The 26,074-nt window shown below is 38.8% G+C and overlaps 1 protein-coding gene across 1 annotated transcript in view; it reads right to left on the reverse strand.

The window, feature by feature from the left end:
- myripb (myosin VIIA and Rab interacting protein b) overlaps nt 1-26,074 on the reverse strand; it is a 426,990-nt gene that overhangs the window by 148,945 nt on the left and 251,971 nt on the right. Inside the window, exon 3 of the mRNA XM_079862907.1 lies at nt 12,550-12,771. Within this exon, the coding sequence (XP_079719033.1) occupies nt 12,550-12,771 (222 nt within the window). The remainder of the gene's footprint in view (nt 1-12,549; nt 12,772-26,074) is intronic.

The following is a 26,074-nucleotide window of genomic DNA, read 5'->3' on the forward strand; positions in this document are numbered from 1 at the left end:
TGGCAGCCGCCTGATCAAGAGGAGGCAGGGCGGAGGAGGTCGCCGAGCGATCACGAGAAGACAATGGTGCCTTCCAGGACCTCGTGACCTCCTCATGCACATCCGGGAAGAAAGGCATTGGGGACGCGCGCTGACGAGGATCAGCGGCGAGCGCACCGGACCAGGTGGCGGGGACCACTCAAGCCCAATGGCCGCGGCTGCCCGGGAAAGCATGGCAGTCATCTCGGGATCAGACTCGGGCAATGGTGGCACACCCGAAGGTGGCAGCACAGCCGAATCCTCACTTCCCAAGGACTCTTGCCCACCCTGTGATGCAGCGATCGACATCGAATCTTCCTCTGGAGCGCCAAATGAGACCCGCGGCAAGTCAGAGGACTGTACTGCGGGCTCATTTGAAACACTCGCGGGTTGCACGGCGCTAGAGGACGGTGTGGAGCGTGGAATAGTCGGCGCTTTGTCCCACACCGTAATCCTCAGGTCACCCTGGCCGCCAGCCGAAGTACTAGCTCTCGCGGAGCCCGTAGATCGGGGTGCGGATGAGGGGACTCTACCATGAAGGTCATCGAGTCTCGACCGTAACCGTGCGATGGGCATGTTCCCGCAATGGGAACATGACTCATCCACAAACGCTGCCTTAGCGTGCTCTAAGCCCAGACACACAAGACAGCGATTGTGCCCATCAGAGTCAGAAATGAATAGACCGCAACCAGAAGTGCACGGGCGAGGCATCTTTAAAAAGACGTGCCGCGTGCAAGCTCTTTTAGAAAGGAGATTTCTCCACAAATGCTGAAGCGACCAGGGAGAGAACACACAAACACTGGCAAATCACTGCGCAGATAAGCAGGGAATGTGCACTCGCTGGAACTCGCTGTCACACCAACACTTGGAGAGAGGCTCGTCTCGAAGAGAAATGAAGAGATGAATCTCAGGATTGGCTGTGGAGTGAAGTACATCAACTTGGCTCCGAAGCGAAAACATATCTGCATGTTGCCAGCGTACTTCCTTATATACTCCCAGGGTGGGGCGGAGTTACGCTATGCAAATTCCGCAGACCCATGGCATTTCTTTGCCATTGGCTCGTTTTATATACTCGAAGATGATAGGATTTCTAAGCGAAACCCCATTCGTCGTCATCCGACGTAACTCAGAGTGACAACGAAAGGGAACTCAACATTCCAGAACCATAAAAGAAGGCTCCAGCCAACTTTTATCGCCAACTAATGGAAGAACTTGTCAATGTGAGATGGTTTTTAAAAGAATGATTGGTTCAGAGATGGCACAACTCAGTGCTCGATCAAGATAACAGCAGAAACTGCTCGAGCCCACGACAGAGATACCAAACAGACCATCTTCTTCTTAAGGACCTCTGAATGACCCAGAGTAAAATCTCTCCAAACCACAGAAAACTGAGATTTACCCCATAACAATACATAAAATCATTCCAGAACAGTTTTCGATGGACTTATAATCAAACATCATGCAACCACATAATTCTGTTGTTTCTACCACTTATAGGCCTATGCATGTTTAATAAGCTTAGATCCCATGTAAGTCATTTAATGGTTATAACTGTTAGATGTTTGAATGAAAGTGTGTTGTTTCATATCAGTATGATCGTATGCTCGTGATTCAAAAGATGGCTTGATTGAAATCTGTGTGAAATGTTTCGTATTCTTATAATAGGAATGATGTCTAAACTGTGGCCTCTGCACTCTCTGCTAGAGCTTGGAGAGTAAGGAGATCCCAGATAACGCATGATTTACGATAAGACAAATAAAGCCAGTGTCTAATTGGTCCGATCTCTTCAGGAGGTTGGACAAACGTTTGAGTTTAAAATCTTAGACCCGAAACAAAGCTCTCTCTCTCTCAAGAAAGTCTCTCTCTCTCAAGAAAAAGTAACCATGTAGACGCGCAGAGACAAAGAACCCAAATCAAGATCAGAAGAACATGGGTTAACTGATAGAATAATCAATAAAGTCTTATTTGTATTTTAAAGAGAAGTGTTACTTGTGTTATGTGCTTACGAATTTAACATCTTAAACTGCTGATCTAAGTTACCTTGCTAATAAATAGTGTTTCACTATTGTTTGAAAAATTTATATCCGCTGCAGAGCGGATGGTTACGGCCGGTTCAAATGAACCCTGAACGAGTTATTTGCTCGGTCGTAATAAGTGATTCTTTCGAATTCCCTATAAATTGATTAATAATTCCTTTGAGCTAAATTAAATTGTCAGAATCACTCTATTAACGCTACAGGCCTCATGGGACTGAAAGCACAGAAATCAGGTGCTGACTATGCCATTGTGAGACTCTTGTAAAATTAATATTAAGTTTGAGGGCCTAACATATCAAACGAGGTGTGTTCAGGCGCATTGTTGGAGACCTGCAGTGTGCTTTCTATATAGTAATTGAGAATACGTAAAACTGTCACACTGATGAATGCAAAGATTCGAAACGTTTGTTAACTTTATCACCTGTCTATAATAAAAGATGTTTAGAGTGCAGAATGTTTTTGCATTTTCGCTTGCAAATTCTGCCATGTAAATAGACAATCCACCATGGCACGAGTGCAACTGGCTTTCAAATGGAATGGGAGATGAGACTCTGATAGGTTTGTTGCACGTTAACACACCCATTACTCATCACCCAAAACACACCCATTACTCATTAGGAGAATAGGGACAACCCTTTTAGACCATGCAGACCATTTTCCCCGTCATTAAACTAACAAAAGTGGATTCAGACACGCCCTAATTGCACTTGCACCGTGTGCTTTAGACCATGCGCTTCGATCATTAAAATAGGGCACTGAAAGTCTAAATTCTAACACTAACCCCATTGTTTTACTTTTCATGCTTTAGATTTGGACATTTTTTAACATTTGACTTTTTTTTACTTTTTTTTTTTGCAAACCATATTTTGGCAAATCCATGCCTTGGTTGGATTCAGTACCCAGCAAACCAAAGCTGTTGATCTTGGCCAACATCATTAATCTGTGTGTTAATAAAAATGTTAATGCTAAATGTTAATGCAGTGAAAGAGAATCAGGTTAATATTCATTAAATATGTGTGGAGGAGCCTCTGTGCCTGACAAAATTAAATACAGCAGCTTTGCAGCTAACCCAGACTGACAGCTTAAACTCATTTGGAGCAGGCTGAGGAAGGGGGTGGAGAGCTTTCACTAAATTAGCAATTTCTCTGCTTTAGCCCAGTCAAATTTTCCAAGAAATAAGCATTCTCGTGTAAAACAATTTAAATCTGGTGATGTACCAAAAGGCTTTTTTTTTGGTGGAGATTTAACAGGGTCATATAGTAAAAAAAAAAAAAAAAAAAAGTTTTCTCCATGATCTTAAAAGTTTGATGTATTGTGTAAAAAATAAATGCTGATATTTTTAACTGTTCATCAAAGAAAACAGTACCATGGTTTTCATAAATTATTAGGCAGCACAACAGTTTTCAACATTGATAAAAATAAGAAATGTTACGGTAATACTTTATATAATAATGTTCAGTTATAAGTAATTTATGTTATTAGTTAATGATGAACTAATCATTTAAACATGACGGATGAACTAAATTAAACATTTAGGGCCGGGGGCCCCTAGTATCGTCACCACCTTTCGCCCTGCTGGAGATGGTGATTAGTTAAAAAAAAATCGACATACATATTTTATTGATTTATAACTGATTAATAATTTCAACAAGTAACTTATTTACCATGTACTAATGATCTGTTTGATTTATTTCATGATTTATTTTTTTAAGATAACTTACAACATATTTGTAAATTGTTAGCATAACACTCATCATTTATGAACATATAGTCAGGTTTTGTAAATGATTAGTTCATCATTAACTAATTACTTATAAATGACTTACAGTATAGGCTACCTGAACATTATTATAAAGTGTTACCTGCAATGTAAGGCTGTTATTGAAAGATGGGGAGGCAAAAGCTAATGAGTTAGCATTGCCATGCATTTCATAAGAATGTTAGCCCATTACAACAGAGGGCATTTATATAGAAATCTTCAAGGTAAAGAAGCCAAAAAATGCAGACTTAAAAAAGGGACAGAGAGAAGGTAAAAAATGGTCATGGGGGGGGGTGACTAAAATAAAAAAAAAATATTTTTATAAAAAATATAAAAAAGATCCTGCAAGTTCCTGCAAGTTGAAGGGCACTTTCATATGCCAACAAGCTTTTAGAGACATTAGGTTAGAATTCACTCAACCTTCTTTCTTTCAGCTGCAGTGGCTGACCCACAACTAAAAATACCCCTCCACTGAAAATGAACAAAAGGAAAAGAGAAGTTTTCTTTTCATTCGTTGTATCCCTCCTGGGCTATTCTCTCCCATCCTTTTAACTGAGACCAGAGAAAAGAGAGAATAAACAGGCAAGCTGTTGGTGACACTTCACTTTACGGGCTGCTTCAAGCTATAACTCAGCGTTTACAACAGCGCCACAGTCACAGAAATACACACATGCGCAACTAAAAAGCCAAAACCAATCAGGCAGATGGAATACCAGTGCCTTAGATTTTCAAATAAAACAATTGCTGGAAGTGTGTCTAATCTAGATCAGAGAAGGCCATTAGAACATATAGCAGCGCCTCTTCTAAAACTGTGCCCTTGGGTAAAGGACTCAGCCATGCATTATCGCCGGATATACTCGGCAGAGCGGATCATATCTAATGTGTGTTCTGTTGATTATATAACCGTGTCTGCTGGATGACTGTAATATGATTATGGGCAGCAGAATAATGAAGTTCTGGATTCAAATGTACTGACAGATCAAATGTATGTGTTTGGCAGATGCTTCCAAAGCAACTTAGCATTCAAGATACATATATTTTATCAGTTTGTGGGAAAAAATCTTTTGTGCTACAAGAACCAAAAGCACGCTATAGGAAGCGTGTTCATTCCTAATACACATGCACATACTGCTGGAAGAAAAAAGTAATTTATAGAGATGAATGATTCATTATCAGGTATTTCTTATGTCTTAAAATAGCACAGAGGAGAATCCTCATCCATTAAGATGTCAGATGTACACTAATGTATCCATTACCTCAAACCATTAATGTACACATTAAAGCATTACCTCAAATGTACCATTAAAGCTAATGATAATGAAGGAAAAGCCATTGTTAGTTTCATGAGAGAATTTACTTGAGAGGTTGTCATATGGTATCTAAGAGAGAGAGAGAGAGAGAGAGAGAGAGAGAGAGAGAGAGAGAGAGAGAGAGAGAGAGAGAGAGAGAGAGAGAGAGAGACTCTTTAACTCATTCTCATCAAACACAGAGAAGAGATGATATACGCCACAGAGATGATATACGCCCTACATGCTCATGATAGTTCACATTAGTCCATGGTTGGCACCGAAATGCACAGTAACAAATAAAAATTAGCAATAAAGCATACAGAAACAGCCTGTCAACACAAGTCCCTTTTAAAACTGTGAAGATGACCTAAAAATGTTTAGTTTCATGCAGTATTATATTTTTGCAATATTATTTTTTCAGGCCATGGGAGATGTTAAATTTCAAATTCATGTTTCTTGTTTCATAAAACCATTCTGTCACAAGTCTTGCTGTGTGTATTGGTCCATTATAATGCTGATACACGGCACCCCCTTCAGGGTACAATGTTTGAACCATTAGGTGCACATGGTCCTCCAGAATGGTTCGGTAGTCCTTGGCAGTGACGTGCATATCAAAAGCACAGTAGGGAACGCCATGATATTGCAGCCCTTCTCCACTTCTCCACACCGCAACTCCCATGGATGTGGGAAAGGTGGAAAGGAGAACAATACATGTTTCGATTAGTTGGCACTAGTTGCTGCTAGCACCAATGGAACCGACATTTTGATTGGCACGAGTGACCAAAGGTTTGGCTATAGCAGCCCAACCATGAATATTGACTCTGTGGAGCTCCTGACGAACAGTTTGGGTAGAAACAGAAGAGTCGATGTGCGCATTTAATTCTGCAGTGAGTTGGGCAACTGTGATTTTATGTTTTGGGTACAATCCGAGTAAGTAGTTTCTAATTATTGGGCAAAAAACCTCTGCACCTATTAACCTAGAATACTGTCTAACAATTGATAACTGCTCTGTCAAGTCTTCGTCGTCAGTTAGGAACCTGAGTGTGCTCTTTGATACCAATCTTTCATTTGAAAGCCACGTTTCTAGCATCTGTAAAACCGAATTCTTCCATCTTAAAAATATATCTAAATTACGAGGCTTTCAATGAAAAACGCGGAACATTTAGTTAATGCGTTTATGACCTTAAAGTTAGATTATTGTAATGCTCTTATGGGCGGTTGCCCTGCACGCTTAATAAACAAACTCCAGCTGGTCCAAAACACAGCAGCTCGAGTTCTTACCAGAACCAGGAAGTATGACCATATTAGCCCTGTTCTGTCAACACTGCATTGGCTCCCTATTAAACATCGTATACATTTTTAAATATTTGGTGATAACTTACAAAGCACTAAATGGTTTAGCTCCCCAGTACTTGAGCGAGCTCTTAACCCATTATAGTCCTTCACGTCTATTGGGATCTCAAAATTCTGGCCAGTTGATAATACCTAGAATATCAAAATCAATTGCAGGCGCTAGATCCCTTTCCTATTTAGCACTTAAACTTTGGAATAGTCTTCCTAGCATTGTTCGGGAAGCAGACACACTCAGTCAGTTTAAATCTAGATTAAAAACAAATCTCTTTAACCAGGTATACACATAACACATTATACATTTGTATTATTCAAATCAGTTAAATGATTATTAGGCTGCATAAATTAGGTCACCCGGAACCGTGAACACTTCCTATAATACCCGATGTACTCGTTACATCATAAGAAGAATGGCATCTACGCTAATGTTAGTCATTCTGTTTATTCCGAGGTTTATTGTAGATCCGGGCCGTATCCAGATCAGATGGTGGACCTGCGCCTAGACACGACCACAACGCATGATGTAGTCAGCTGAATCTGGCCCGTATCCAGATCAGATGGTGGACCTGCACATAGACACGACCACAACGCATCCCTGAAGTGTCAGCAGAGATTGTGTCAACTAGATTCTAGTCTCAGAACTAGGCACTGATCCTCAACAAACCCGTCTCCATACCGTTGTGATGACTACGATCTTTAACCAGATGGAACTGGATAATATTCTGAATGTTCTGAGCCAATCTGACTTCTGACCTATAATGCTGCCTGAATCATAATCATACACTGTTCGTTCGTTGGCCAGAGGAGAACTGGCCCCCGACTGAGCCTGTTTTGTCCCAAGGTTTTTTCTCCATTCTGTCACCTGGAGTTTTGGTCCCTTGCCACTGTCGCCTTTTTCGCTTCTGTCTTTTGGCTTGCTTAGTTGGGGACATTTAATCTTCAACAATATTATTGATCTGCCTGCATTGACACCATTTTGGGGACAGAACTGAGCTGGACGATGACATCATGGTTTTCTCCAGAGCGGCTATATATATATATATATATATATATATATATATATGAACTAAATTAATAACTTTTTTACAACAAAAATGAACCATTACTGAACTTACATATGCTGGACTATGACGCTATTTTTTTCTAGAAACAAACTTTGTTGCATTATTTTCCTGTTATCACTGTAAAGCTGCTTTGAAACAATCTGTATTGTAAAAAGTGCTATATAAATAAAGGTGACTTGACTTTACTTAGTACCTGGACATCCCTTTCAGACATCTTTCTCTTGTGTCAAAAGTTACTCCTGCTGGATGTGGTTCGTGCTACGTGGTGGTATGCCGACATTACCCTGAAAAACCATAGCTCTCGATACACCACAAAGACTTGCTGTCCTGGTCACAGATGAGCCAGTGAGACATGCAGCAAAAATTTGTCCTCTTTTAAAGTTTGAACTCTGATATGTCACCCAATATGTTGTGTGGATTGCAATATTTTATGTAGAGCTGTGCTATTGCTCTACTAATTCAACACTCACCCTCTGCTCTTTCTGATGGAATGTAAAGTCAGTGTAGATCGGCCACCAGGCCGCATATACTGTATATAGGCGTGAAACCACCAACATTATATTGGCCAGTGTTTCAGTTTCATTGTCCAACCCCTGTATATACACAAGAGACTTCTAACAAAAACATCAAAATATATATATATACTTTACTTTATATACATTACTCCAGTCTTCAGTGTCACATGATTTGCAGCTCAAGAAACTTTTCTTATTATTATCAATGATTAAAACAGTTGTACTGCATTTTTTTCAGGATTCTTTAATGAACACCATTTATTTGAAATAGAAATATTTTGTAATAATATTAATATATATCTTAATATTAAATAAAATTAATATATGTCTTGACCGTCACTTTTGAACAATTAAATGCGTCCTTGCTGAATAAAAGCATATTTTACACATATTTCTATTTCTAATGTTGGGAGTTTATGTGAGGTAAAAGCCTTCAGGACGGGGTCAAGTAAGGACCATCTTTCCAGACTGCTTCCTCTCTGTCAACTCAGATTACAGAACATTTAAAGCTGCTCTTCTCTCTTCAATTACTGTCATTCTCATCCTTGGGATGCTTTATGACTGCCCCATGTCCCTGAGGGTATGCACACTAAAAGCATCTGAAAATCTGTATTCCAGTAATAGTGTTCAGGTAATGTTCTAAAGATTAATTATTCTGATAATTATACTTTAAACTAGATGACATACTCTAAATATAATGTGAGTGTGTGGTGCCGCCACAATGCTAGTGTGTTCTAGATTTTTACTGGCCCCAGTCATTGCTCACTATCAAGTATATGTGGTATTAAGGTCTGACTCTGATGCCTCCTTCTAAATAAACATGTTTCAGCCCATTTTATCATCCAGCAAGCACAATTATTAGTCTGATCACTTATAAAAGCCAAAGGCACATCATTTCAGATGTTCATGTCTGCTGTGCCAATGGTACAGAACGAGTTCCACACAAAATGTAATACCCTGAATCTAAATATAAAAAGACACTACCATTAAAAACATTAAACTAAACAACAACAACAACAACAACAACAACAACAAAAACTGTGATTTTTGAAAAATATATTTTTTTAATCAGCAAGGATGCATTAAATTGATCAAAAGTAACAAAGTAAAGACATTAATAATGTTACAAAATAAATAAATAAATAAAAAATCCCCTGGTTTCACAGACAATGCTTAATCTAGTCCCTAGACTAAAATGCATGTTTGAGCTGTTTTAACTGAAAGCAACTTGCACTGATATCTTAAAATATGTCAGTGCCATTGTTTAAGATGCACAACAGTAAATTTTTATTTTTATTTTTTCTGAAGCATAAATGAATACTTGAATGCCCTAATTGAACTAAGGCATAATCCTGACTTAATCCAAGACCTGTCTGTGAAACTTGGCCTATATTTCAGATAAATGCTGTTTTTTGACTTTCTAATGAATTTCTATTTATCAACGATTCCTGAAAAATAATGTATCATACACACACACACACACACACACACACACACACACGCACACACACACACACACACACACACACACACACACACACACACACACACACACAAATATTTCAAAGGCTCAATATGACATTGAATTCAAATGGGAAATCTGGTGGTTTAATTTCACAGATGGATGAAGGTTATGCTGAGAGAGACTTTTCCTTACATGAAGTTTTCTAGAGGTTTCTTCTTCGCCTCTAGCTTTACACAGATTTCTTGTATCTTTCTTATACACCCACCCACAGAGTGGATGATTGGAGCAGACCTCAACCTATTACGCCTGTCAGGCCCCATCTGCACATGCAAACAACATTATTTCACCATCTGTGTGTTGCACCATCCAAACGCTCACGTCTGTGTTGCTGTCTGAAGCTTACAAGATGCAGTGATACTTAGTGACAGAGCAAAGAGACCAATCACACTTCAACTTCAAAATGGCACAAACATAAACATACACAAACATGAAAACACATTTTTTCACAGTTAAAAGGGAACATGCACTCTTATGATGTGTTACTGAACTTGTTAATGCACTAAGTGTAAGTGTGAGTGAGTGGAGATGTGTCACTGTAACATCTGAGTCAGCATCTTTCTCTCTCACATACGATACATATACTAAAAGGAATGTTCTGGGTTAATTAATGAAATATGACTAGCAAAAGCATCTGTAACAATACCACAGACAATAATTTTGACTTTTACCACTCAGTTTGTAAAAAACAAAACAAAATTGTGCATCTATGGGGCAAGGAATTGCCACTGGCAATAAATGTTAAAATACTATTTGTTTTTTAACTATTTGATTTGTTTTTAACTATTTGCAAAGCACAATTTCGATCCACTAAAATTACATCTATAACATAAAATGAGATATTTGTCCGCCTAAAAAAAGTAGTCCCACCGAAATGGAACAAATTTGGCTTTATAGATCTAAAAACTTTTTTTTTTTTACATGGAAAATTTAATAAAATCACTACAAAAAAAAAAAAAAAAAAAAAAAGAACACAAATTTCTGTGTTTCAACCCTCTGTAATATCTTGCCCCATAGACATCAATTTAATTGTGTAAGTGTAAATATATATTTTCACTTGTTTTTAAACAAGAAAGAGAGAATATTATCCGTGGAAATACCATATCACGGATCGGACGCTGCCGACCGAAATTAACCTGTCTTGAACCCAGAACATTTCTTTAATTACAAACCCAATAAAAATGCTATTATACGCTCTTTACAAAAGCAATTTAAATGCTTTCCTTATCAACCGTAGATGATCATTAAAGCAAAGAAAAAAAAATAATTTAGATGGTGATATTCATCTCTCTCAAAAGGCCATCTGACTACATAACCACATTAATTTTGAGTAAGGCGTAATTTCATTCCATGTTGGCATAATCAGTTTTGTGAGTGGAAAGCCGGCGCTACATCTCTTGAAATATTGCTAAGCAAGAGACAAGGGAAACCATTGTTTGCTTATACCATGAAATACATGTTGATATCTGGTCATTTGAAATCTGTGAGTCAGATTTTTCATACAGTGAACATTTCATGGAGGGAACATGAAAGGAAAATCGCAGAGAATTAATCCCGGTGGAGAATCCAAGCCTCGGGCATGGAGTGAGTGTACGTGAGAGAAAGAAAGATATGAAGAGAGAGGAGGAAAGCAAATAAGACAGTAATAGACAGCGTGAGCAAGAAACAGCTAATGATGATGGAAGTATTTTCCTGATTGATTCATGTCGTGTTGCAAACCACTGATTTACACCCCTGATCACTTTTAAAGGAACAGTTGTTCTAAACCTGTGTGCTGTCATATTTACTACATTAAAAAGAATCTTCAGGTGGTCTTTTCCATACAAGTCATAATAATCACAACCATCACAATCATCAAGCTTACATATGTGTGTGTGTGTAGAATGTACAATGTTAAGATTCTCCTTTTTTGTGTTCCCCTCAAAGGAGTTGGAATTGACATGAGGGCGAGTAAAATATAAGAGAATTTTAAATATGGGGGATGAATTATGCCTTTAACACAAACTCTATCAGGTCATTTGAACCACACAAACTATAAATCATCAACATATGCTGCAGATATTCTTACCATCTCTCTCGCTACTGCAGCCTCTCCTTATTTATCCCGCTCTCTCCTATCTTTCCAATCTTGCTTTCTGAAACCCGCCTCACGCACACTGTCAAAATTCCAGTGGACTGTGCACATATTCAGCAGTCATTAAGCCAGCATTTAGGAAATCAAACACAGTTATCACACTCTAAAAAAATGCTAGGTTGTTTCAACCCATGTTTGGGTCAAATATGGACAAACCCAACCATTGGTTTACATTTTTTAATTAAATTTTTGAACCCAACGGTTGTGTTTGTACACATTTTACCCAAACATGAGTTGAAACAACATAGCATTTTTTAGAATGAAATATCTGGAGACATTAAGTATAGGGCTCTAAGCAAAAATGCTACTGGGAGTGACACAAAAAAAAACACCAGACATTTAATATGTTGACGCAAAAAATTAGCAGCTTTACAAGGAATAGTAGGGAACTCCTCGAGATGTTGAAGTCGATGAAGAAGAAGGCAGTGGTCCCCAGTGCTTCCCAACCTATTTTTTCTTAAGTGTCCCCACAGCCCCATCAGTAATGCTCAAGTATCCATTCATAAACACCAAACTAGACAAATGTGCCTTAAGTACTATAAATAAAACCATTTAGTGTAACATTTCAAAATGATTAATCGCTTAAAAATAATCAAGCAATAATGTATGTGTAAAACAGAATCACATAACATACATATTTCATTTATTTCCTTATTTCCATGTGCCCCTTACAACCTGCTTGAACGACGTGTGTGTTGCCGCGTACCAGCAGGTGTGGTGTCTCCCTGTCCAGATGTTATTCCATAACACTGTGCATTTTGTAGCATGTCCATTTCTCTGGAAGTACATATGTGGCCCCTCTATCCTTCAGTGTACACGTTTGTGCACATGTATGTGTTTGTGTGTGACTAAGGACACTTACCTGCTCTTTTGGCAGGCGGCGCAGATATAGCCCCTCTCGCTCTGGCTGTAGGTGCAGCAGGATTTGCAGACGTTGTAGTGGCAGTCCAGACACGGGCGCTTGGGGTTGAGCAGGAAGGCGAAGGGAGAGCAGCAGCGGATGCAGCAATGCTCGTTGAACTTGTGCTGCTTGGACAGAAGCAAACAACGACTGCCCTCCTCCTCCAGCTCCTGCTTCATTTCACTACAGAGAGAGACAGGCGGGATTGGAGGGGAGGGGTTGGTGGAAAGCGAATGAGAGAGGGAGTGGGAGGGGATAAAGAGAGAGAAGGGGGGTGTGAATGAGGGGATGGAGAGAGAGAGAGAGAGAGAGAGAGAGAGAGAGAGCGAAGGAGAAAGGTGAGCAAGTGCATCTGAAGGAGAGGTTGAAGGCACACAGTCATGCAGAATAATTTGAGACGCTGCGAGGAATGAAAAAATAAAGGGAGAATAATTCTGGAGAACAATTATTCTATTCCTTTTCTCTTACTAAATTTCTGTTTACACACGTACACACACGTACACACAAAAATACAGTATGAGGATAAGGGCTGGACTAGGAATGAAAAACACACCACACAGCAGATTCCCACTGTATAGTTGTAAAAACTAGCGAGGTGCCTTCTAAGTTGCAGTTTACACAGACAACATTCTATTTTTTGCATTCCACTGCACTGCTCTTCCATTATTTTTCTATGTAAACATGCGCTAGACTGATGCGTTTTACCGCTGCGCTCACATTCTGCAACTTTTGCAGCATCTTGCGATTGGTGCTCAAGTTAAAACTTTTAGAAAATGTGTCTTTAGACCTCGCGTTTTTTCCCCCATTTCACTGCCCTGCATGTCCCTCCACAGTTGGACCTTGTACGGCGCGAGGACGCGGCTTTCGATAGGGGGGGCGTACTGTCAGGTGTATGTTTTGTTTCATTAGCCGCGTTTCCACTGTCAGGCCAGTGCGAGCCAGGGCTTTAAATGGGTAGCCTGTAGCACCGAGCCACACAGCGTTTCCACTGTCGGGCCAGAAGCTCCACAGTGCTTCACTAAAACACGCCTGTAACACGCCACTCTGGAACAACGTCACACTAACCCATTATTTCACCAACAAATGGAAGTTTTATATAAAAAAAAAAACATTGTAAGCTTTATCAGAAAACTAATCAGAAAGAAATCACTGGAAACTAGCGTGATCGTAAAACAAACATGATAAAAGCGACCGTTTGCTGGCATTTTTGTTGTTTACTTGAATATTTAAATCCCAAGAATCAATGTTTTACCACAGGTTTACAATAAAAAGTGATACATTGATCATAATGAATTAATTTGTCAAAATTTCTCATTAGTCACACAGAAATAAAGTGGTTAACCGTTAGGTCTATAACCCTTTCACGCATAGTGGTCACTACAGTGGACAGCTATTAAAAAAGCATTTTCTTGAATTTGCAAGGGTTTTTATGGCAAAGTTGCACATCAGCCTCTTCATTGGACCCTGGTGCATCATCCTATAAATTGCAACCAAGTGGCAAGCCTTTGTGTTTCGATTTTTTCCCCCTCCAAACCAAGATGGCCAAGGGTCAGTCAGACATGCCAAGTTGCTCCGGAATATCCACCCATTCCTTCTATCCTAGGAGACTCTTGTAGATAAAAAAAATATTGCAGCATCAAGCAATATCTAATGAGTCATATCACAGTAAAATTTTCCAAGTTTTGATTTTAGATTGAGAGAAAACTCTGATTAATCACATCCACTGTAGTGGACGTCATGCATGCAATGGCTATATTTCAGCTACAATTCATAATTATAATGTGAATATTGTTTTTGAAATTTAAAACTTAATATGCATTGACTTTTTCTACTGTAAATAAATGTATTTGTATTATTAGAATGTAATTTTCATTGACATCGAAAAAAGTCATGTGATTACATAATGTATGACACTTGTAATGCATTACTTTACTTGTTAGATCAAAAAGTAATCTGATTTCATAATGCACGTTATTGTAATGCGTTTTTTTACTCATAACATCAAAAGTAATCTGATTACGTAATGCATGTTACTTTTAATGCGTTTCTTTACTCATAACATCAAAAAGTAATCTGATTACGTAATGCATGTTACTTGTAATGCGTTTCCTGACTCATAACATCAAAAAGTAATCTGATTATGTAATGTGCGTTATTGTAATGCGTTTCTTTACTCAAAACATCAAAAAGTAATCTGATTACGTAATGCATGTTACTTGTAATGTTTTTCTTTACTCGTTACATCAAAAAGTAATCTGATTAGGGTAATGCACATTACTTGTAGTTAATTACTTGTTAGATCAAAAAGTAATCTGATTAGGTAATGCATGTTACTTGTAACACATTACTTTACTTGTAACATCAAAAAAAGTCATCTTAATGCGTTATGCATGTTACTTGTAATGCGTTACCCCCAACACTGATCATTTCAGATGAGATTGAAAAAACGTATCGCTAGGTTTTCTCAGAGGAGGGCTATGATAGAAATGTGCATGTCCATCTTGAACATAATCAGAATTATCAGCTAATAAGGGTAAATCTCCATACTCTGGTGCACTGGAGGGAGCATCTGAGTGGTTTCCACAGTTGTACCTTGACAGGCTGTAGAAAATTCTGATGGAATCACGTCCTCATGTTCTGATATCAAAGATACGCGATGTGCAACTTGTATGAAGTTGTATGAATACAAATGCAATATTTTGCATTTATATTTTTTGTATATATTTTATAGTTTTCACATGATTTGATATAATTGCATTGATTAGTTTGTTAAATTCACATACTTTATCTGTTTGATTATTGTCTTATATTTAATACAGTATATCTTCAGTTTAAACTAACCGCATGCTGTCCACTCAAGTGGACATCTGAAGATCTCTTTGAAAAATTTGTAAAAAAAATAAAATAAAAATCAATTCTTGTTTTTCATGCCCTAAGAGCAATAAAAACACATAGGAAAAAAATCCTGACTGAGGTTATCATAATTCATGCATGAAAGGGTTTAAAAAAAGAAAGAGGACAGACTTATTCAGTCGTGTCTGTTTCTGTTTATTTGGTAATTACAGGACATATTTACATCACATTTAGAAAGAGCGATCATTTCTACAAATATTCCACCAAAAATACGACCTGAGGAGCTTTAGCACTCTCTCCCAGTAGGCTATACAGTTTCAGTCAGAGAAACAGAGGAAGCTCCCGCAAAAAAAAGTTGCTTTATTTTATGATAGTCCGGTATAAAGAGATGAGACGTAGGCTATTGACAGATAAAATAAATACATGATTGTGATAGCCTTTATGATTTGTCTGATTTCTTCAAGCGTTCATATTTACCATGTTTACTATGGTTATGGTTAGCGTGCAGTATTCCCTGTTTTGTTCAGTTTTTTGTACTGTCTTGTCAGTGTTAAGAGGTTGTTTCCTGTGTTTTGCTATTATTGTTTAATTAAAGACTATTTCCTGGTATTCTCCTTCATCGTGTGCTTCCTTGCAACAGATACCCTTGACATAGGGTCACAAAGAACAAATATTGGGTAAAATAACCTATTTTTCTTTTACAGTGTCTCGTGCATGACACCACAGGCCCTATTTTAACGATGGTCTAAAGCGCAAGCGCATTTGGGCGTGTCCGAAGCCACTTTTGCCAGTTTAATGACGGGAAAAATGGTTGGCGCACCCGGCAAATGGTCTAAAAGGATTGTCCCTATTCTCTTAATGAGTAATGGGTATGTTTTGGGTGTAACATGCAAAAAAACAATGAGAGTCTCATGTCCCATTCCCTTTAAAAGCCAGTTGCGCTCGCGCCATGGCGGATTCGCTATTTACATAGCGGAATTTGCAAGAAGAAAAACAGAACGAGGTTAAAGCGTACGAGCAGACCATCTACAGGACAAAGTGTATTCATTAACTTTAAATAACAAAATAAATATTGCGCCATTGACTTTAGACCAGGTTTTAGTTGGTCAGTGGTGCAGTCTATTTCAGTTGCTTCACAATAGCAACGCGCCAACAATGCACCTGAACACTCCTCGTTTTCAGACTAGCATGCCCATGGGTGCACAAATGGGCGCAAATGCATTTGCTATTTAAACAACGTGGTGCAGGATGTGAAAATAATAACTGCGTAGGGCAGAAACTAGCAAAAAACACTTGAGTCGCACCTGGCGCCTGGGTGTATGATAGAGTCCCACGTTCTACATCAGGGGTGACTAAACTCGGTCCTGGAGGGCCATTGACCTGCAGAGTTCAGTTCCAACTTGCCCAACTTGCTTTGTAGCATGCCTAGTTAACCCATGATTAGCTGGTTTGTTTATTGTTTGTCCCTGGATTGTTGGTGTGTTTAATTGGGGTTGGAGCTAAACTCTGCAGGCCATTGGCCCTCCAGGAGCAGAATTGGACACCCATGTTCTAAATAGTTAAACTTTTAAATAGTTAAAATGTGTCTCTAGACGGTGCTCTTTTTCCATTTCACTGCCTCACATCTCGTGTTTTCAAACACAAAAACGTGTTCTGTGCTTTTTAAAGCTGATCTTGTTTAAACTTGACACTGCATCTTAAAAACATGACACACAACACTGAAAAAGCAGTGAGATATAGCGTGACTGCCAAAGATGCCCATCTAGCACTTTTATGTAGACAAACAATTAAAAAGCAATGAAACAAAACGTATTTTGTGTGAATCTACCCTAAGAATCTGACTAAAACTAGGTAGGAGGCTACATAATTAAGTTGCCTACCTTTTGGCCTACCTTAACAGTCTTTGCGTAGGGAGCAAGTCTATGATCCCATTGAAATGCTGCCTCCGTAGGCAGCTCACAGGTCAACCAGCTCATCGGGAAAAGTTCTGATGCCCTGACTCACATGCTATACATTTCACTAGGCAAATGAGCAATATATTTAGTCAACCCACCGTTAAGCGCATGAGTGTGTGTATCAGCACAAACAAATGATCATTTCATTAAATTATTCTACTCTACCTTCCCTCCAACTCTTTGCTTTCCTTTTCAGATATTCAATATTTGAAACTAGATGTGTTGCTTTGATACCCAGACAACAGGACGCCTACACACAAAGCAAGCTGTTACGTTCCAGAGAAACATGCCAGACCAGTATCAAGCCTCTTGTTTCAGAGGAGGGGCTAGAAATTATATTTACCACAGTGGGGTTTAAATTATCCTAATTAATTGTGGAAAGCTTATGAAGCAAACACTGTAAAGCCATGTGGATGAGAAAAAGATTTTGAGGGTTTAGGAAACACATGGATGCCTGTGAATACACACAATGTGCACAATATTCCAGTACTTCAAAAGCATAAATTCAGTCTTAGAGATGTTTAATTGGATGGGCAAGCTCACATCCCCAATTGTTATATTTAGATTACCTTTGCCGGTGTCATCTAATGCCCACTTAAAGTTAATCTTTAAAAACACAAATAAGTTAATAACACTGTTAAAGGGATACTTCACCTCTGGAAAGATGAATGTGTATTTAAAATAGGTCATTTATGTAGAAGAAATGTGAAATTATTTTTGAATTTGGAGCTTTCTAGACTGAGAAAAGCCAGAAAATGTATTTTTGGCTCATGTGGATGAAAGACAACTCCCAGAATGCACTTGCTTCGCTGCCCTAGGAGGCCACTCCCAAGCCACGCCTACCGGTAAGAGAGCGCAGTTGAAAACAACAAGGCTAGGCTGCTAGTGAGTCTCCGTGACGAGTTTGCCCGGGATTTCGAGATCGCCCAAAATGTCCGGGATTCGGCTTTTGCGTTCTACAGTCGCCATTCATTATGTTTACTGTGGTGAGCAGGACGAGGCTGAGGGCCGCGGGAGAACGGCGCGAGGCCGGTGGTGTGATTACTGAGACGCACCGGTCTCGTATCTCTGACGGAGGAGCGGGAATTTTCTTAGCAATGTTAAAAGCACGGTAATTCGAAAATACTACAGGTTTTCTACTAATACAAAGCTTAATGCTAAATCCTGAAGTATCCCTTTACGTGTAATCTTTAGAAAATATCTAAATAAATATCTAATAAATCCATAATTTTTCATACTATTGTCATGATTTTGCCCTCGTGTCCTTGATTTTCTCTAGTCTTGAGGCAGGATCATGACAGACCCGTGTTTTGTGTGCAAGCACATGGCCTTGTGTTTGGGCCATGTGCTTGTGTTGTCTCTTCTCTTGCCCCGCCCCCTTGTTATCCTCGTTTTGTCATTATTGCCTTACCTGTGTCACCTGTTATGTTATCATTAGTCTCCCTATTTAATATTAATATAATACTCCCTATTTAACTCCCCTTGTGTTCGCTGTCTTGTGCGGTTCATTGTTACTCATTGTCAAACATTGAGAGACCTATTGTATGTATCTCATCCTGTGTTGTGTGATTACTAAAGTGAAGAGTCGTCTTCTCCGCAACTTCGTGACAACTATACATTATATTGTTGTGATGCCTAAATGAAAAATGATTACTTTTTAGTGTTTTTAGTGTGCAGTTTATTTAACATAATCCAAAGACTTGACTTGACCAACACAGGTTACATGGACGATACTAGACAAGAGACAATGGGAAAATGAAGGCTCTTTATACACACAAGACTAATGACCAAACAAGAAACACCTGAACACAATGAAACAATGAACCAATCAAAACGTGACACATAAGACAAGGGAAGCACAAGACATGAGGCTTGTTCGACTTCATGCAGCTCTGCGCAGACCGATCGGCGGCTGACTTGAAGCAGTGCAAGCCGGTTAGAAATTTTGTCTGTGACTGTGACGTGTGCCATCAAAGTACCGCGAGAGCGAGAGCGAGAGCCGGAGAACTCAGCCAGCGCAGCTTCTCAAGAGCGGCTGCACGAGGGCTGATGACGACACAGCTGTTCTACGATTGGCTGGATTCACTGCATGACAACGATCACGTGTGTTTCATGTTTATTCGAACACCTTTAGTTCCTCTAAAGCTCTCAAATCAGTTTTTTATAACAGTAAACACTCTTTTCATGTCGTTGCGATGTTATATTGTGTCATGTTTATCAAATTAAAACTGATTAAAAACGTAGACTCCACTTCATTGATAGTAGCTTATGTTGAACTTAAGTTGAACAAGAATAATACATTTATTCTTGTTCAAACAGACGCTGTATGAAGCAGTACATAAAGTATTGAATGAAAATGTCTCTGAAACATCTATTATTTGGCAAATATTGCATTTATTTCACTTCAGCTGTGGTAAAGTATGCAAACACCACGTGAGCGGTCACCACGGGAGCCAGAAAGTGTCCGACTTCACGTCTCCGTTTGCAGCTCCTCCCCGCCTGCACGCGGCTACTCTCGCCGATCGGGTGCATCCAGCCGCAGCCGATGTCGAACACACCTATGATCATCCGAGGGCAAGGAACATGACACAGGAACCATGACTGTGAGAAATTACAAAATAAAAGAAATTAAACAAAAGTGAGCCAAAACCAAAACAAACATATACATATACAATCAGGAATAACATATCTAAACCTGAACTGGTACAACAGTAGTCAAATTTATATGCTGCCTGCCGGGAATTACCCCGATTCGCCACTTGGGGCCTGGTTGGGACATTGGTACATCTGGCATTGTCAATGACTTATTTTAGCTGCATGGCTACAACTATAGTGCCCAACATTCCTCATATTCAACTGTGTGCAGGATTTATGGGATACTGTTGGGCAGTTGGTCATTTTGAACAATGGATCCAGCAGTGGTACAAGCGCAGATCTATGAAATACCATTGCGAAAGCACTTGTGCTGTCCATGGTCCTGAAAAAAACAATTCAACTAGCTACAACAATAACTACAGCATACTTCCAACATTTCTTGCCTCTTCATGTAGTCTGGTGGTTATCAAGGCGAAAGGCCAATGTACAAAGCCATACTACAATCTGTAGTTTCGATTATTTTGCCACATGGGTATATATGAATATACAAGTCTGCTTCATTCACGTGTCGTTATACGAATAATATTCCATTCTGTAATACTGTCATATCACCAAGGTGAACATGTGGCCAAACATTTCTACTGATATTTAAGTCTGTTAATGTGTAATGTTTATTTTAAATAATAATGTATAAATATATGAGACTCTGATGTTGAACTGCTTACAAAAATTAATCATATCCATGTTTTTTATTGCCTTTTCTACCACTCTTTCAAACACACACAATCACATTCACACATACCAGATTCAGAGCAGGGTCTAATAATGAAAAACTGCCAGTTCTGTTTTAGCAGGGTTATTCTTCACCAATAACTAAATCAGTTAATATAAAATGGCTTAGGAGAGAAGGATAGATAAATGAGATAAATGAGGAAGAGGAAGTAAACAATGAATGAAAATATAATTTAGTGTATCCTAAGACTTGTCAGCCAAAGCAGACAAGCATTTAATCAAAATCAGCCATTGTCAAGACAAATTATGAGCAGTGCAGAATATTCAACCTCACCAAGCGGGCTAAATGGAAAAATAATTAGGGTCATGCAGGCCATGTCAAAATATTTAGATCTACAGATACAGTTCTTTATGCAATGAATAATTGACAATGGGTCTTTGAATTATTCGAAAATAATGCACACCAGAGGTAGTTATGCGGCCATGACGCGAAGCGGGTGTGCATTATTTTCTAATAATTCAACGGACCGGAGTCAATTATTCCGTTTATACTATGGTTACCACACCTAAAAAAAAAATGTGTGAAATGTTTGACAGGGTCCCGAGGCATATGCTCCCTTGTGAGGTCTTTTTATTTGTTTGTTTGTTTTTTGCAAAATGGTCCAAACATGCAAATTGTTTGATAAGTGATAACATGACTGCAATGAAGTAGCCTATAGTTAACAATCACTTGTATACAAAGTGCAATGGGAAGTAAAACTATCTTTAAAACTTTACTTATACTGAACATGTTAATTTCCTGTCATCTCTTGGAATATCTAAAAGCCAGATTTTCCTAATCTCATTATTAGCAGAGCACATTTTACATATGGGAAAAACCACTTGTTTAGTCAATAATTTATTGGCAGCCCTTTCTAACTTGTGCTCGGCCTTAAAAGTAACATAGTTCTTGTAATTGTTTAACTATATAGCATTTGTTACAATAAGGACTATTGATGACTCCTCATTACCATGCTTAGGCCAGTGTTAACTTTTTTCTTTCTTTTTTATCTATAGCATTTCTTAAGAAAAATAGCAACACAGTTGGAAACTATAGCTACAACATGCCAGTTGTAAAATAAATCTTGTTTTAGATCATGTTTTAGATCATGCTTGATCTAAAACATGATCTAGACTGTTTTAGATCATGCTTGACTTTCTCTGTAGTGTTTTACTACATTCTCAATTTTCAAATTAAAATGGGTCGCACATTTTATCATTACCGTCGCACAGGAACGGCTCGTGCAAATCTTATCACACTTTTGGAGCGCGCTGGTGAACATGCCTATGGTGATTTGTGCGCCACTTATGCAAAATTTAACTATTGGGCTTCAGACACAGTCATTTTGAGCAGATAATTGATCCGTTCAGTTCGTGCAGCTTATAAAAGCTCAGAACGAGCGATGTATACAAATCAAGTCAAGACACATTTATTTATATAGTGCTTTTTACAATACAGATTGTTTCAAAGCAGCTTTACAGAGATAACAGGAAAATGCAACAAAGTTTGTTTTCTGAAGAAAATAGCAGCACAGTCCAGCTTAAGTAAGTTCAGTGATGTTTCATTTTGTTGTAAAAAAGTTATTAATTTAGTTAATTTATATATATAGCCGCTCTGGAGAAAACTGTGATGTCATTGTCCAGCTCAGTTCAGTTCTCATATAATGGTGTCAATGCAGACAGATCAATATTATTGTTGAATATTAAATTAAAAGTTAAATTTAATGTCCCCAACTAAGCATGCCAAAAGCCAATGGCAACAAAGGTGAAAAAAGGTGAAAAAGGCGACAGTGGCAAGGAAACAAAACTCCATGAGGTGAAAAAAACCTTGGGAGAACCCAGGCTCAGTCGGGGGGCCAGTTCTCCTCTGGCCAACGAACGAACAGTCTATGATTATGATTCAGGCAGTATTATAGGTCAGAAGTCAGATTGGATTGGAACAATCAGAATATTATCCAGTTCCATCTGGATTAGTTCACCCATAGCCTGATTCTATGTTTCGGTGTGTGCGCTCAGAGTACCAGCAACATGTGAGAAGTGCCGATTAAAATATAGAAGTGCCGGTGTTGTGCCGAATTCTGACCCCCGCCAAATGATTACCCCCCGAGTATTGGTAGGTTTAGGATTAGTTGTGGGGGAGGGGTTAGGATTAGGGGTGGGGTTAGGATTAGGCAATCAGATACTGACTTCAAAGAGGGGTGTAATAATTTGGCAGGGAGTCTAAATTTGGCACAGCCCACTTCAAGCACTGAGGGTGAGTAATTTTTGGGTGAACTAACCCTTAAACAGTGTTCATCAGAACTGTCTCTGCTAATAGCAAAACTGTAAGTTTATCTGCTTCAAGAATAGCACCATTATTACAGCACTGAGAAATGTCATATAGCTTTTAAGTTGCTAAACTATTTTACTGATAAAATGGTCAGAGCAGCGCTGACAACATGTTTCTGTGAGAGTGTTTCTGCGCTGTACATTATGTGCATGCGCGTAATTTGCACGGGGGTTACGGGGGTCATGACCCCCTCAAAAATCAGATCCAACTTATATAACCCCCCCAATATCATCACATCATTCAGATTAAAATAAATATGAAATATTCAGAATTAATACTTTTGTTCGTTTTCTTTATTAATTTAATTTGCCAGCAAGAAATATAGTATCATATTTTAAATAATCTGTAATGTACCCCCCGCCCACCGCACACTATTTTGCGCAGTCGCTGGGATGAATGGTTGGAGAAAGCTGACGGTGCATGCTACCGGATGGAAAGATGAAAAGTACACTGAAAGGCAGCCAGACAACGATTTTTCATTGTTGGTCGACACCAGCCAAAAAGAGGAAAAATACTGACCAAACGGAGGTACCCCTATTGCTAAGTTAGCTGTTAAGTTAGCTCAGCGTTTCTTAAAGTGTGGGGCGCGGGCGCGGCCCACTGGTGGGGAATAGAGACATGACAAGTGGGGCGCGACAAAGGTTTTGTGCCCATCTTTTTAATTCCTTTATTTATTGGCCATACACTCAAAACAAAACAAAGACACATTTAAATGTAAGCCTTACTTAACCTTTTCACGCGTAAGTTTAAAAGTTTTTCAAGGCGACCGTTATTGATCGTAGTATCACTTTATGGTTCCCATGGAGACGCGTCTTTCATTGCTTGTCACACCCATAGACTGTAAAAAAATATGGACGTAGTGTCCGTGACGTCACCCGTAGGTTTCTGAAGAGCATTTTTGAACCCTAAAGTGGGCGGAGCCGGCCGTCGCCATCTTGGCCTTGCGTCACTCCCGGATAACAGAAAATGGGCAAAGAGGCGGGGCGTGAGTGGAGCTGAGGAGCTCAATTAAAAGTTCCTATTTTTGCCCTTCGAAATATTATAATAGTTAAAAGACATGGCTACAAGTGAGACTGTGTATCGTGATTCTGTACTATTCTGCTAGTTGAAAATGCATTATGCAGTAACTTAATATTACTCTGAGAGTGTGTGTGTGAGACAGTGATTTATGTGCATACATGTCAGTCACTCTTTTTTTATAGTCTATCCGTCAGCGCGGCATCGCTCGTCAAGTTCGTAGAGAGCTTATTCGGTCCATTTTAAATTCTGATTTTGGCCACCTCTCCATAGATATATTGCCTATGAAGTTCAAGTAAATGAGCTAGAAAATCCGCGCTCATTCAAGGATGTACATTTAACGTTATTGCATGGACGGAGAAAGCGCCGACGCCTGCAGGATTTCATCTGACGGTACATAAGCATATTATAATCTATCTGTTCCGTGAGAGCAGAACGAACGAGCCTTTATTGACGTTTTTAAATCTGATAACTCCAAAAAGCAACGAAATTGTCAGACATCCATTAGTGCATGTTCACAGAGGAAAACAACTGAAATACAGCGCTGGTTGTTCTCTCGAACGATACTCGACGACAACGACGGAACCCAAAGCCGTGGGCGAAGTAATGGGTGTTTTAAATTGTATGAAATAATCCCGAAAAAAAGCTGAGGTGAACTGACGGCTAGTAACAGCAGACAAACGGCTAGCATTGACATCAGCTGCAATCCACCTGTCACTCAAGTGGCCACACCCTTGCAGAACTTTAAATATTAATCAACTAAACGGAAGAGTTATAAAAAAATTCACCCCCCTCACAGTTGTCATGAAGGGCAAAATTAGCTGTATAGACCAAAGCCACATACAGACACCAGGCTGTAAACATGTTTTTTTCTGCTGTAAAGTTGGTCATTTTAACATGGGGGAGATACAGATTTGACTCACTTCTGACAACAGCCTCAAGCGGCCATTCAACGAATTGCAGTTTAACTCACTTCCGTGTTGGTTTCAAGAGAGAGACGGGGAGGTTGCCGCTTGGTCACACCGCAGCCACAATAGCGCTGAATGACTGATCTGCTTTTATTTATTTTTTTATTCAAAATTTCACAAATTTGTTAGCTATAGCAGGATATATCTGATATTCCGATTGTCAAATATGTGCAAGTGGATGTGTTTTGTTGTTCAAACACCTTTATAACGATCGCGTTAGTTGAGCTGTATGCGCAACGTATTTTAGGTATCTTATTAAAATACCAAAAAAAAATACGTACATTATTAGGAATTTACCACCTCCGGCTCAATTTGAGATTTTTTTTTTTTTTTTTTTTTTTTCCTTTTTTTTTTTTTTTTTGTTCTTTTTGCATGGAGTTTGCAAAGTGACAAAATGAATCAAAGCACAACTAACGTTAGTCCAACCTTGTATTTTCTCAGTTTATGACTTTACGTTAAGTAGCCTAAATCAGTAAAAGTATCACAATGTATTTCTAATACAGGAACGGCAAATTAGCATGTTACCTTTTACACAAGAAAATTATTCAATAAATAAATAAATTAATAAATATGCCGCGAGTTTAACCCCCCCAATGCTAGACCCAAAGTTACGCCCTTGATTATGTGTGTGTGTTTGAAATAATTTGGCAAAGTGATACGGGCAAGACCTGCCTGGAAATACTTTAGCCGCAAGTTTCCCTAAATATAATTGCACACCTTAGAAAGTTTGTCAGCCAATCAGATCAATCAACTAACCCGTTGTATAAAATATATGTGTGTAATCCAATGTACATAATTTTTTAGGTTGTGATAATCATCTGTCAATAATGGACAGGACTATTATAAGGGTCCAAATAGGCATTTTACTTTGACCCTTCTTCACTTAACTGATCCTAAGATCAGCTTGCTGTACCAAAAACCCAACTTACTGTAACTGCAATAATCACAGTCAATAATCACATCTGATCTGAGAACTGATGTGGGAACTAAGGGAATCA

This window comes from Squalius cephalus (genome assembly GCF_949319135.1).
Source record: "Squalius cephalus genome assembly, chromosome: 25".
In the NCBI taxonomy this organism is placed as follows: domain Eukaryota; kingdom Metazoa; phylum Chordata; class Actinopteri; order Cypriniformes; family Leuciscidae; genus Squalius; species Squalius cephalus.